Genomic DNA, 15,387 nt, shown 5'->3' with positions numbered 1-15,387 from the left:
TGAGTTTCTGTTTAATTGTGAGTTGCTAATACTTTGAGAGTTTATTTTATTATGTGCTATCATATTATAATGGATTATAGAATATTACTTTATTTGGTATGTTGTTTATTTTAAAGTTATGTTTTTACCATGACTTTTTGCATTGGATCAGATTGTTATAAGGTGTGTGGTCTTTGTTGTATATTTTGCTGTTTCTTCGGCTTTCAAACCACCTTGGGGATAGTTAAATAGAAAAAGCAGTATACAAATTCAAAGTGAAAATGAAATGAAATTTTCTCTTATGAGCATTTCTAAATCTCCATCCTATATCTCACTCCTGGCTTTTCACAAAAACACAAGATCTAAAACCTTTAAAACTTATGGATTTTGCTGATGCTCCGGTAGTTTGGCTTTGTGGGTTATAGAATCATTCGTAGGAATATTGGGAGCTGCCTTATTCCGAGTCAGACTACCAGCCCATCTTGTTTAGTTTAGTCTGCACTGACTGACAGCAGTTCTCTGGGCATTTAGACAGGAACCTCTCCTAGTCCTATCTGAGATGTTGCAGACCCTCCAAGTGTCCCTATTTTCCAGGGACAGTCCCAGATTTACAGAAGCCATTCCAGTTTATGATTTGATCCCAGAATCTCCTGCTTTTCCTTAGGATGTACCTATTTTCATTGGAGAAATGTTGGAGGGTATGGAGTTCTGCGACCCCTGAGCCAAGGAGCTAAGTAACTACACAACCTTTGGCATCTGAAGGCAGCCCTGTATAAGAATGTTTTTTAACGTTTAATGTTTTATTATGTTTTTATATATGCTCAAAGCTGCCCAGAGTGCCTGGGCCAACCCAGTCAGATGGGCGGAGTATAAATAGTAAAAAAATGTGTTGTTGTTGTTGTTAAATAGGGTGTCCCTCTCTTCATCAGAGGGACACGGGTGGCGCTGTAGGTTAAACCACAGAGCCTATGGCTTGCCAATCAGAAGGTCGGCGGTTCAAATCCCCGCGACGGCGTGAGCTCCCGTTGCTCGGTCCCTGCTCCTGCCAACCTAGCAGTTTGAAAGCACTTCAAAGTGCAAATAGATAAATAGGTACCACTCCGGCGGGAAGGTAAGCGGTGTTTCCGTGTGCTGCTCTGGTTCGCCAGAAGCGGCTTAGTCATGCTGGCCACATGACCCGGAAGCTGCTCCCTCGGCCAATAAAGCGAGATGAGTGTTGCAACCCCAGAATCGTCCGCAACTGGACCTAACAGTCAAAGGTCCCTTTACCTATCTTCATCAGAGAAACGTTGTAGGGTATGATGTTGGGAATTGAACCAGATGTAAGGCAGATCTTCTACCACTGAACCAAGGCCCTTCTCTCCCCCTCAAAAAAAGGTCATTTATTATTATTTTAAAACAAAATAAAAAAATTCCTTCCAGTAGCACCTTAAAGACCAACTAAGTTAGTTCTTGGTATGAGCTTTCGTGTGCATGCACACTTCTTCAGATACACTAAAACAGAAGTCACCAGACCCTTCTATATAGTGAGAAGGTGGGGAGGGGTATTACTCAGACCAACACGGCTACCTATCTGTAACTGGAACTATGGAAGGCACCACATTGAGCCGCATGAAATGGAAGTCCATCAACCTCACCAAGAAACTTGCACAGGTACAGACTGATATCTTCTTTCTTACTAAATGCAAGAACCTGGACATTATACCCAAGGGTCTTAGAATTAAGAACCCTCTACAATCCACGTATCCCACTGAATATGCAAGAAAATACCCCTCCCCACCTTCTCACTATATAGAAGGGTCTGGTGACTTCTGTTTCAGTGTATCTGAAGAAGTGTGCATGCACACGAAAGCTCATACCAAGAACTAACTTAGTTGGTCTTTAAGGTGCTCCTGGAAGGAATTTTTTTATTTTGTTTTGACTAGGGCAAACCAACACGGCTACCTATCTGTAACTGGAATTATTATTTTAAACATTTTAATCCTGCTACAATGTCCACCAAGACACCCAATTGGATGAAGATGCACGAAAGGTGTTTTAAAGCATCACGCAACATTTAGAAAAAATAAGGACATATAAAAACTCAGAAACAATGCTTTAAAAAGGAGAGGAATAGAAAAAGTAGTATTAGAAATGCTATTGCTGCCTCTCCCCATAAGATCCAACTTGGACCATGTGATCATCATCTGAGGCCCTTCTTCATGTGCCTCCCCTGAAAGAGGTCTGGAGGGCAGCAACACGAGAATGGGCCTTTTCTGCACCACGCAAAAACATTCCTCTTCTTCCAGGCCTTTGGCTAATTATACAATCTAGGGCATATGGGGAGGGGTATTCTCATTTGTTACTATGTTATGCATTTTTGAGTTTTTATATTGTAAACAGCCCTGTGATCTTTGAATGAAGGACAGTATGGGGGGGGGGGGAGTGAGATAGAGAAACATGGCCTGCCCATGTACAGTCATACCCTGGGTTACAGACCCTTCTGGTTGCGTTTTTTCAGGTTATGGACGTGTCGAAACCAGGAAGTACCGAAACAGGTTATTTCCGGGTTTCGGCGGTCGCGCATGTGCAGAAGTGCTGAATCGCAACCCGTGCGTGCGCACACATAGCACTGCGGGTTGCGGACGTGCTTCCCTCACGGATCACGTTCACAACCCGAGCGTACACTGTATTAAGATTCCTGAAAGGATATTGTTATGTACTGAAGTTCTCGCCCTGGGCCAGCAGGAGGATACTGTAGATAGTTATGCAAATAAGGGATCAAAAGTGACGTTCAGTGATTGGATAGTTTTAGAAAATTGTTACAGTTACATTGTACTGGAGCTCTATATAAGCAGGCTGACTGAACCCTTCAGTTCAATTCTGTTCTGGCCTGTGAATAAACAAGAGCTGTTTGAAGAATCGCTGTGTCGTCTGATATGTTCACCCACAACTTAACAGATACAATGCAATCAGAAAAAGTTACACAAGGGCCACCTACTTCCTGTTCTGATATCATCAGGGACAGGAGGTTCTAGAGACTCAAAATGTTATTCAGCCTAGGGTCTCCTAACCTTTCGTTCCTATGCACGATAGAAGAATTTCCCTCCCTTCCCACAATACTCTCATGACCTCAACATTGAAATGCTGCCTCCAAACAGAGCCAGCGATTAGTGTCCACGTCCGCCGCACAACAATCCAGAATAGTGCAGTCAAGAATACTGAAAGCTAAAATGCTAAAGCATCTGGCTTAGTGGACCATGTGGAACGCAAATCGATAGGAGAAAGCATTTTCAGGCAGGCAAGCATGGTTCAGTGACTGCGGTAACACAACAACACGTGTGTAATTGTAATGTGATCAAATGTCAAAAGGGACAAAGCCAACAGTACATTGTTAGAATTACCTTGACAACCAGCCTGATCCCATCAGCTTTGAATTCAATTACGTTTCAGCCAGGAAAAACATATTCCGTCCCACAAAGCCAACATTTTGGCATATTCTAGCATGACCAATAAGAGAGAAAGAGCCGGTGCTATGCAGAAACAGTATAGGTTAAGTTTGATTCCTAATGGCAGGGCCTAGTGGGGAATGTTTAATCCACATCCCCCAATAAACCATGTTTACTGCACAAGGCCACAACATTCCTCTTCTCCCAGGTCTTTGGTTACTTAAACTCTGGCCTTAAAACTGTATAGGTGGGGGTGTGTGTGTGTGTATTGTTTTGTTTGCTACTGTGTTATGTATTTTTGTGTTTTTATATTGTAAACTGCCTTGTGATTCTTGGATGAAGTAGAGAAATAATAATAATAATAATAATAATAATAATAATAATAATAATATCCCTTTAAATTTCCAGATTATCAGCAAATGCTGCCATTCCCTACTATGGGACATAGTAAAAACATTACAGCAAAAGCAAAGTCTGTCCTCCATTCTCTTTGACACAGTTCTCTGAAGGCGTTTCTAGCCCCTTCAGGGATCTATGAACTATATAAACCTACCCACTGAACGTTCTTCTCAAAGCAGGAAGATATAACAAAATAGACATAGACATAGCTATATAAACACTTATGTATCAGGTATCGCTTTTGAATTTATTTTCCAGTAGCTGGATATTTTTCTTGAGTCTTCGTATATTAGTACATCACAAAAGGGTTGTATCCTTCTCCTCCCTTTTCTCCCCTGTGCCCTCCGTGTGCTCTGAATGGTCCCCTACCCTTCACAACCAGACAACCATTTTGAGGGTTTGCAAGGCATAGCTGTCAACATTTTCCTTTTTTTAAGGGAAATTCCCTTATTCCGAATAGGATTCCTCGCAAGAAAAGGGAAAAGTTTGCAAGGGCTTGGAGGGGACAGGAGCAGGAGAGGAAGCTCTGTTGTATGAGAGGATCAACAGCAGTTCCCCAACAGCTGATAAGACCAAGACTTTTGCCATTTTTTATTATAAGTCAACTGTCAGTTTGCATTTCTTAGTGCAGAAAGAATTGATATGATGTGTAGAGATCTTCCCTATTCTAATAAATTCAAGAGGGTTCTAGAAGCTTCTCTGTGTGAAAGAAACAAGCATAAGGTTCATGATGTTTGGGTTATACCCTCAGAGAAGCTGAGTACAGCTGGCTTAAACTGGTTCTCTTATCTCTTTCAGTCAAGGTCATGCTGACTATAATAATAGGCCAGAAGGAGCCTGGGTTTCACTTTCTCTTTCTATCTCTCTTCCTTCTGGTGTGGTGTTCTGTACATAGTATGCTTAGTGTTAAGGTTTAGACTTATTATAAGTTATTTAAGTGTTAAGTTGTGGGTGAACATATCAGACGACACAGTGATTCTTCAAACAGCTCTTGTTTATTCACAGGCCAGGACAGAACTGAACTGAAGGGTTCAGTCAGCCTGCTTATATAGAGCTCCAGTACAATGTAACTGTAACAATTTTCTAAAACTATCCAATCACTGAACGTCACTTTTGATCCCTTATTTGCATAACTATCTACAGTATCCCCCTGCTGGCCCAGGGTGAGAACTTCAGTACATAACAGTAAGTTCAAGTCTGCTGCAACTGGATTTCTTATGGACAGTGCCTATCCTGGATGTGTTGGATTTGCGACTATTATGCTCATTTGCCTCCAATAGCAGTAAAGCTCTGCTGGATGAAATATTAATTGCATCTGGTCTATTTCTGGGGAATCCTGCAACGTGTTTACGTTTTTACTCTGCTAAATATACGTTGGGATCTGCTGTGGGACAATATTGAGTAGAATTTTAATGACATCAACATGGCCACGGTTGCCCTTTGTGTGGCAAGTGGAACAATCCTTAGCTACAGAAACCTGGCATAATTTACACTGCACTGGCTTATGTTCCCCCTATTCCAAACTCCGCTCCAGAGGAATTAGACTTGTGCCACTCTTTTTGCCAGCTAAGTTCCACCGAGTTGTTAGGTCATGAGACCAAGCTGAAAGGGGTGTAGATTACTCACTCTGTGCCACCTGCCACACCCCTAGACTCCATCAAATGATTGACAGGTGATTGACAGCCCCACCCACCTCTCAAATTTGCTCCTTGAGGCTAGGATCTGATAAGGATCTGTCTCGCAGAACCAAAAGAGGTTCTCATCCACCGTTTCATAAGGAAGGCTATATTTCCAGTTGTTGCATAACAGATAGCAAGGCATAGTGCAGCAAATTACCTCATGCAAATGTTCAAAATGCGAACGCCATTTGTTGGGGTAAATGTAATGCGCAGTAACACTGAAGCAAACATTATTTTTATACAATAATCTTCTTTAGCAAAGCTGCAATAAATCTGGGGATCTAGTCAATGAATTAAATGGGATAACACAGACCTCAGTGAATACCTGGCACGAATCAATAGGAATTGCAAACTAAAAGGCAGAACAGGTATTTAATTTTAAACAGCATTCCTAGTTGACTGACTAATGCTTCCTGTGTTTTGTGATTCTTCAAAATAATACTCTGATTAGCATTTCATTTCAAATGCTGTGCAATATTGTTTTGTAATGCTAATTCCGTTTCTCTCTTTTTTTGACGGTTTACATTTCAAAGGGGCTGTGTCGCCTCCGCTGTATATGGAGTGCAGCCGCTGATAACAATATATGGAATTTCTCAGCCTTAAAAATAAATGATTATGGGCCAAACTACAAGAAACATTGGAGACCCATGATGGAATTGCCTAATACTTAGCTATTTTTAGCTTAGCCCGTGACCTAAGCATATACCACTGATTTCCCTTCTTTCTGCCTGCATGTTTGGGCCCTATCAGAAATGCTTTGTAGAATACAACTGATAAGGCCATACAAAACATCAGCAGTGGTAATGTATTGTGCTGATCAGTCAAAACATTTATTCCCACTTGTGTAATAAATAGGCATGCATCTAGTTACTAAGTTAAAAACAGGTGTGCGCGAGGATGAGGAGGTAATGAGCAGGAAGGAAGGAACTCTGACAGGATAGAAGTTTGAGGAAACTTCAGGAAGCATTGAGACCCAAATAAAATGAGGGGAGCCCCAAGTCTCCAGGTTGCATACCTGTGGAACACATCACTTCATTTGAATACGTAAACTACTACAGACATCCAACATGCTCCAAAATTGGCCATAAACATTACACTTATCATATGCATATGCGAGACAGGCCCTGTGAAGTACTATATTTCTGCAGCTTAATTCTATAAGTATTAATACCTGAGTATTTTTATACAGTTATGTGCATTTGTTGCATTATCTGTTTAAGACAGTAGTATTACCCCTTGGGTGGGGCAGTGGGGTTACCTAGTGGGGCGCTAAGAGGCAACTGGGTCGCAGAGGTGTACATGACTATCAGACTTTGAAAAGCTGGTATCACTGGATGAGGTTCCTCAATTTTGTTGATTTAATTAAGCTAAGTAGTATTAATTGGATTTTGAATAAAGTTCTAATTAATTTTTAACTGCTTTGAATTGTTCTGTCATCTTAGCTATTCTGAATAATGCTTTTGATAGGGTGGGGGGGGGGACTGGGCATGTATTTATAGAACCAAGGGGGCTGTGGCCCCCTCAGAGTTTGGGAAACACTGGTTTATGTGCCTGCTACTTTAGTTAATGTGGGATATGCGAAGAATATTACACTCCATTATAATAATGCATATTAAAAATGATAACTGTTTGGGTTTTCTTTACCAAACGAGTTCTCTAATTCATGGAGTTAGATAAGAATTAGGAGGGGGGAAATCCATAAATATATGATTGACACTGAGATTTTCAGAAAGCTCGATCCCTGGAGAAGACAGTAGAGGGGACATTATTATCCTGATTCCTGCATCCCATCCACTAGTTTCCTTGATTGTTGCTTGCCGTTGGCAACTTTGTGCTCATGTTTGCTGTTATGTCTGTGGCTAATAAAGTAACTTCTTTAATAGCACCCTGTTCAATAACTTCTGTTATTTTGATTTCATATCTGATGTACCCACCCTCTCTCCCCAGCCTAGGGATTGCTTGGTTGATAACTGAGGGGATAGAGATAAAATGAAATACATAACACGGCAGTGTAAGAGTTTTGTACTTACCTGTAAGACAGCTGGTGAGTGACAGAAGCAGGGTGAGTTTCCATGACGACGGCATCTCTCGCCTCGAAGGTCTTACGCCTCCCGTTTGTGTGATTGTTAGCAGCTCAGAGGTTCCTTCATTAAAACGCAGCCTGGTGAAGCAAAACACAGCTCATTGATAAGGATGTTTTCTTCCTTTTTTCTTTGCAAAATGATCACATGCACAAAGAGCTGGCTGCTCCTGCAAGAGTGATGCAGTCCTTAACTTGAGCCAGGGTGGTGAAGTGGATTAGAGTGTAGGACTAAAGGTAAAGGACCCCTGGACAATTAACTCCAGTCAAAGGAGACTACGGGGTTGTGGCGCTCATCTCGCTTTCAGGCCAAGGGAGCCGGCATTTGTCCACAGACCGCTTTCCAGGTCATGTGGCCAGCATGATTAAACCGCTTCTGGCACAATGGGACACTGTGAAGGAAACCAGAGCACACGGAAATGCCATTTACCTTCCCGCCACAGCGGTACCTATTTATCTACTTGCACTTTGGCGTGCTTTCAAACTGCTAGGATGGCAGGAGCTGGGACAGAGCAACAGGAGCTCACCCCGTTGTGGGGATTCGAACCGCCAACCTTCCGATCAGCAAGCCCAAGAGGCCCAGTGGTTTAGACCACAGCCCCCCCACAAGTGTCAGACTAGGACCTGGGAGACCAGGGTTCAAATCCCCACTCAGCCACAAAATTAAAAGTCGGCCTCAGGACCACCTCAGACTCTTAGTCTGACCCACCTCATAGGAGGATAAAATGGGGTTGGGTTGGGTGTGGAGAACCATGCATTCCACTTTAAGCTCTTTGGAAGAAAGACTGGATAAAAAGTAATAAAAAAAAAATAAGATCATGAAGATGAGCAGCCTGCAGAGAGCCATTTGATAACAATCAGAAAGAAGGCCTATTCTGTGGTGGTGCCCACTCTCTGGAATACTCTTCTCTCAGAAACAAGGAACCCAGCAACGTTTTAGTGCATGCTGAAAACTATTATTATTATTATTATTATTATTATTATTAGTCATGACTTTGCTGTCCGCCACTGTAGAATTTAAGGTTTTTTGATTGCATGATTGTTCCAGTGCTTTTTTTTTCTGAGGGGATGCAGGGGTACGCATACCCCTAAACATTTTGTGAATCTAAGTTTGGCCTCACTGAGGGATGATATTTCAATATGAGTAGGAAAATGAGAGTACCCCTAAACATTTTTTAGGGGGGGAAACCACTGAATTGTTCTATTTGGAGGTGGTGGTGGTATTTAAGAAAAATGGTAAAAAATAATATAATTACAAAATAAAGAAAAACATTCATTTGTAAGTAATTTCATATTATGTACACACACACACACACACACACACACACACACACACCCCAATTATGGCTTTGAAAGCATTATATATAATCTTAGGCCACACCATAACTTAATGGTATTTAGCATATACAATAATGTAATTACTATTACATTTTAAGCAGAACACCCAATTTATATGAGAGAAAATAATATGCAAGGTTGAACAATGACTTGGTATTTTACATTACAATAATTAACAAATGAACTATTGCACTGCATATTTTTTTGTACACCACCCTGAGTTGCCCGCCTAACAGGTGGAACATAAATATTGTGATGAGTAAGTCAAAATAAATATGAAAAATAAACTTATTTATTTAAGGCACTTACTGAAGAAGATGAGTAAAAATCACCACAGACTTTTGTCCCTTCCCCAGTTGCCTCAGAATATTACAGATGCATCTCTAAACCAACCCCCCATCCCCATATTTGCTAGAGTCTGGTCCACAGGATGGAACCACTTTGGGCAGCAGGTGGGAGGTATCACGTTTTAAATGTTCTCAGGAACTTCATTTATGTGTCTATTTAATTCTGTTTATGAATCACTTTACATGAAATATCTCAAAGCAATTAAAAATAAAAACATCAATTATAAAACAATTATCATATGTAAAATCAATTGAACAATTTCATCTATCTGTCTGTCTGTCTCTCTCCAAATCCGATAGACTGGTATAATAATAATATTTTAAAAACTCCACTTAAAAGGATGTTGAAAAGGTATTGAACAGGTGCCAACAAACAAGACTCGTCAGATATGTAACAAGAGGGAGTTCCGAAGGCAAATGATGCAAAGGGCATATGAAGGAGTTAGGTTCTAGATCAGGTGAGCTCTGCTCGTGTTTTTGGTGGAGCAGAACCGTTTAAAAAATGGGAGGCTCTCCCTGCAATCTAAATGATAACTGTCATTTTCAGCACTTGGAATTGCACCGTTACATCCTCACTGTAACCTGCTGCATGAAAGATCTCCTGTGCCTATACAGGCCTGTAAGATCACTTAGATCATCTGGGGAAAACCTACTCATGGCACCACAGCCTACAGAATATCAGAAGGTGGTAACTCCCCAAACAGTTGCCTCTGTACTGCAGAATGCACTTCCCTTTGCCATACGTGAAGCAGCACATATCACTTGCTCCTGACGTCTTGTAAAGATGTGCTTTTCCCCTATGCTTTTCCCCTGACTGGATATGGACCCCGTTGATGTGTTTGAATTCTTTGAATCAATTGAAATTTGCTTTTATACTATGGAGTTTTTGTTTGTTTGCTTGTTTGATGTTGTATTTTAGTTTTAATGGTATTTTTTTTTTTTTTTGTTCTTATGTTGTGCACCCCTTCGAGATTTTAACCATCTTAAGTGGTTAGCAGCGCTTTTAAGTAAATCAAAGTGTGTACTGATTTCATTAACATTTTTGTGAGTTCCTGTGAAATCCAGGACCCTCCCATCTTTGTTTTGCCTTTGGTTAGGGCTGAAATTTGGTGGAAATCTCTCTGAAACGTCTGTCTATCAACCCCAAAGTGTATCGATCACAACACGATGCCAGCCATCATGTAGTCTCTAGCAGTGACAAGCAGATTAGCTCCCTTCCCAGCAGCCTCAGCTGGGCCTATTAACTGGGCATTTATGAGTAATGTCTCCTACACCATGGAATAGACGCTGATGACTAGCTAGTCAAGTGACTTTGCACACACATTGTGCCTGCAGCTTATCTAAGTTTCTGGAGGGATCTCTCCTCTGTTAAATATTGATGCCACCCGACTCTGTTTTTCACTTCTGTGATAATCTGTGACACTCCTCCTCCCCAGGCTAGTGAGTTCTCTCTCTTTGTGACTATTATGCTGGCCAAGCCACATTTTGATGAGGAAATAAGTATTTTCTATGAATATTTAAGTTTCCTTTCTCCTACTCCAGCATGCGGGAACATGCACAATGACACAAGGATTATGAATTTTGTAATATTCTGATGCTATTGGTATAGCCGCAAAGGAAGGCTCACCCACACTTCTGCTTTTCCCATGCCTAGAAAGCATGGGTCCAAACAGCTTTCAGCTTGCCCCAGGCTTTCTAGACACGGGTTTGAGTGGTTGTGCCCTTGCTTCGCCACTTCCCCCACGAATTCCCAGTCTTTAGTGAGAAATCGGAGCAAACAGCAATCTGGAGAAAACCTGATTAATGTTTGCTCCAATTCAGCAGTAAAGATTGGATTTCCTTGGAGAAAAGTGATGGAAAACAAGAAGGTCTGGATGAGCCCTGACAGACAAGTAAGATCTGTAACCAAACTTGGATGGCTTTGAAAGAGGATTGGAAAATTCACGGAGGATAAGTGTCAGGAATGAGCCAGTTCCCAGGCAAGGGTTGCAGCCAACTGAAGAAAGCAGCCAGGAACAGAGAGGGTTAACTGCCATGCAGGATGAGCATCGGCTAGTGCCAACTCCCCCTCCCCTTGGAATGCCGGTTGATAAGGGAATGGCTGACAGCAGGCTTCAAAGCTCGCCAGAAGCACAAACAGGTGGGAAAGAGTTAAGAGACAGCCTCTCAGGGAATGAGGAAGAGACGGGAGCTAACCCACTCAGTCCGAGGTCTCGGCAAATGGGAGGGCTGCAAGATAGGAAGCAAATTAAAAGACGTATGAAGCGAAAGTTCAGTTGCTTCCGGAAGCAGTCTTCAGAAGGGTCATCTTGATTGATGATGGCGGAGGCTGTGCTAAAGCCATCTGGAGTTATCTGTTTGTTTTGACAATAAAGCATCCTTTTTAATTACTGTATTTTTCCATGTACAGTATAAGAGGAGGTTTTTCTCCTTAAAAAAATGTCAAAAATTAGGGGCGTCTTATACACGGATACATCTCCCCCCATTTTCTTAAATCTGAGTCCCCAAAAATAGGGGGCATCGTATACATGGGGGCATCTTATAGACGGAAAAATACAGTAACTACGCTCACTGTGTTATCAAGCCGGGTACTGGACTCTTGACAATAAGTCTATTGATGGCCATGCTCTGCCTTCAAGGTCAGAGGCAATGATGCTTCTGAATACTAGCTCTTGGAAACTGCAAGAGGGCAGAATGCTCTTGTGCTCAGGTCCTTCTTGGTGGTTTTCAGGACTAGATGGGTCATTGGCCTGATTCAGCAGGCTCCTCTTATCTCTTTAAAATGCTGGAGTATGGAATGATCCTGTTCAGTGTTCCTGACAGACAGAAATGCCTTGTTCAGGATACATCATTCCACTGCACCCTCTCTCTCTCTCTCTCTCTCTCTCTCTCTCTCTCTCTCTCTCATTTTCCCATTCGTGGCTCCTCAGAAATAAGAGAATCGAATCGGGCAATATGAACCAACCACAGTGTCAGAACATTTTTAAAAATATGATGCTAGCAGTGATAAGGTGAAAAACAGATCACAATCCCTCAGAGAGGAGGGATTTTCCACATGTGTTGCTAGCCATCTGCCTAGAGAATACCATTAGCTTGTCATTAACAAATGAATCTTCAAATCTTTGGTCTCTTTTCTGAGAGACCCAACACTGGTGAGCAACAACAATCCACCAGCAGAGAGGGCATTTTGGCATTTATTTTCATATTTGAGATATTGTTTGGTATATTTACACAGAGGAATAGCTCAAATGCTGTTCAAATTTCAATCTATCTGTCTGTCTATCTATCTATCTATCTATCTTGGAAAATTTCCAAGTTGTTAGTGCAAGAATTGCAGTGGTCACTTAGAAGTCGGTAGTTTTTGATAATAAAAAATGCCTTCTGTGTACTATACAAATATTTATTTACTCCTTTCAAATGGGGGATTGAAATTATCCAGACCTGCTCTGCCACCTCTCCTTTTTTCCACGCTCACTTGACATTTCTCTGCCATTTCAGATTCTTGCCAGAACTGCAGTAGATGTCCAGCTTAAAAAAATAAAATAAATGACTTGCAAGCTACTATGTATTTCCTCCTAGTTTTCCTAGATATTTTTTACACCACATTTTTCTCTATGGAGTACACAAGAGGCAGTGCATTAAGAAATTATTCTGTGGGTTTACTCTGAGTAGGACTAGAATAGGCAACAACCTAAGTGGCAAAACTGTTCCTGCACTGTATCACTTCAGACCCTCTGAAATATCTATATTCCAGCCACAGGCCCTGATTTAGAGAAGCTATACCCCACACATCTCATTGGGTTGCCCTAGCCACTCTGGGCAGCTTCCAACATACATAAAAACATAATAAAACATTAAACATTCAAAAAGCTTCCCTATACAGGGCTGCCTTCAGATGGCTCGGGGGTTGGAAAACTCTATACCCTCCAACATTTCTCCAATGAAAATAGGGACATCCTAAGGAAAAGCGGGACATTTCGGGATCAGATCCAGAAACTAGGACAGCTTCTCTAAACCAGGGACACCCCTGAAAAATAGGGACACTTTGAGGCTCTGAAGTGGTCCAGTGCAGGAACAGTGTTACCACTTTATCTGCCACCGAGACTGAAGTAAGTGTGTGCTTTTAAGAAGGCATGAATACCTATCACTAAACGTTTTACTTAAAAAGCAGCGAAAGATTCTTGTCAGCAGATTCCATGGTAATTATTTTTCTCCCCCAAAGATTTTGTTTTTTGAACATAGGCGGTATGCTCTTATCTTACCAAGGATTTCAGAATTAACGCCCACCCCCTCCCTCACAAAACACACACCTCCAAAAACACCACTTCACAAAATATTTCAACCTTAACCACTTAGAAACTTGCTTTGGAGCTATGCCCTGTCACTCAAATCCTGCTTTAATTGGGGTTTATACGGCACTTTCAGCTGAATAGCCACTTCCAAAGTATCAGAAGTAACTATGAAGTTTTGCATATAAATTCAAACCCCGACACATTAAATCAGGTCTGCCTGGGACAGGCTCAGTCGCCTGGCTGGTGGAGTAATACAAGCAGAAAAGTTAGGATACCCCAAGGATATTAAGTTTTATGGATTTCTTTTGCATAATAATAGGATTTGAATGAGCTCTGAAGCCCCCTTCTTACTTGTTAAAAGGAGAAATGGCATATCTATTAAACTTTTTTTAACCCATTTTTATTCTTATCACTTTACACTGGAGTGGGCAGCTTCATGGAATCAGCCCTTTTAGATGAGGAGGGCATAAAATGTGCCTGCCGGCGGTTGAAGAGGGATCGTCATCTGCAACTCAAACGCAGCAAGTAATTTGAGACAAAAGACATTTGTGCTGGAAATGTAGTCCCTTTCTGTCTTGCAGGTTATCGGAAAGGCGAACTTTTGGTGCCAGGGCTGGCCAGCAGGTTTCTCTCCCGAAAATGTTCCAAAAGTTTATTTTGCACCTGCTATAAAAAGATGCAAAATCATTAGGGGGAGTATAAATTAAGGGGGTGCATTTGCACCTCTCGTGTTACTGAGCTGCATCGGATGCCTAGTTTTTGCACCACCCGGCAGGCTGCATGTACTCCGCACCACTGTGATTGGACCCCTCCTGCAGATGATGTTGAACTCTAGCTTCCATCAGCCCCAGCCATCACAGCCAATTGTGAGTGATGATGGGAGTCAACATCTGGAGAGGCCACAACTTCCCCATATCTGCTGTATCTTCATGCTTACATTCTGTACATGAAATGCTTTAGTGGGCTAGATTCCCACAGAGCTTTTAAAATTACATCACATAGAATTATAGAATTGAAGAGTTGGAATATGCAACTATCCCTTACAGGGATTGAACCCGCAACCTTGGTGTTATCAGCAGTGTCCGAAACTGAGATATGAAAGCTAGGAGCTAAATGGCACCTTCAGACTAGGTTATGGCTGCAACAACGGAATGTCCTGGTGCACTTTTTAATAACAAGATTACAGAGCTGAAAACGAATGAACTGCAGCTAAAATATTATGTTCGTTATTCACATGTTCTTAAGAAGGTCTCTTCTCCAGTCTTCAGAGAGTAGCTAGAAGTGGGGAGGCAGAAAAAGGTCCTCCTTCCCTTCCACTCTGAAGTTTTAATCTGAAATCTTAGGCTCAGACACTGCTTGCACTAATGAAATTCCCTGTCACAAAATGTGCCTAGAACAATGGGAGTTTTGAACACTGGTTATCAGCACCATTCTCTAAGCAACTGAGCTCTTCAGACTCATGTGTATAATAAAATATGATTATACATCTTGATTCTTGAATTTAACTCTCCTTTATCAGTCTTTGCAACTTTCACTAGGAATAAATATGTTTCGAAGTGGGCAAACAGTTCCTGCTAGTCTGCATCCTTCTCTCCTCTTGGTTTGGTTTTTGAGCCAAACGAGACATTTATTTTATTATGTAGCACACAGCTAAATAGATTGCATTTTCCTTAAGTAACTAAAGGCACAGGGGAGACCAATTTTTACTAGGAAGGCATCACAAGAGGAGGGATTATCGCTTCACCACCACCCAGCAATTGGAGCTGAGATTCTCCCTGTGTAGCTAGACACCTTAGGGAAAAAATTCCCATTGGCACCAATTGAGCTTGCCTACTTTTTCAAAAC

The 15,387-nt window shown here is 41.6% G+C and overlaps 1 protein-coding gene across 3 annotated transcripts in view; it reads right to left on the bottom strand.

Moving 5' to 3' along the window:
* CNTN5 (contactin 5) overlaps positions 1 to 15,387 on the bottom strand; it is a 689,184-nt gene that overhangs the window by 350,038 nt on the left and 323,759 nt on the right. For all 3 annotated transcript variants that reach the window (XM_081860152.1, XM_081860151.1, XM_081860153.1), the window contains exon 3: positions 7,516 to 7,646. In XM_081860152.1, coding sequence (XP_081716278.1) covers positions 7,516 to 7,570 — 55 coding nt within the window. In that variant the 5' untranslated portion in view covers positions 7,571 to 7,646. The remainder of the gene's footprint in view (positions 1 to 7,515; positions 7,647 to 15,387) is intronic.

This window comes from Podarcis erhardii (assembly GCF_964252035.2).
Source record: "Podarcis erhardii genome assembly, chromosome: 4".
NCBI classification, from domain to species: Eukaryota; Metazoa; Chordata; class Lepidosauria; order Squamata; family Lacertidae; genus Podarcis; species Podarcis erhardii.
Note: the sequence above shows the minus strand (reverse complement) of the source record. Positions and strands in the feature narration are given on the sequence as shown.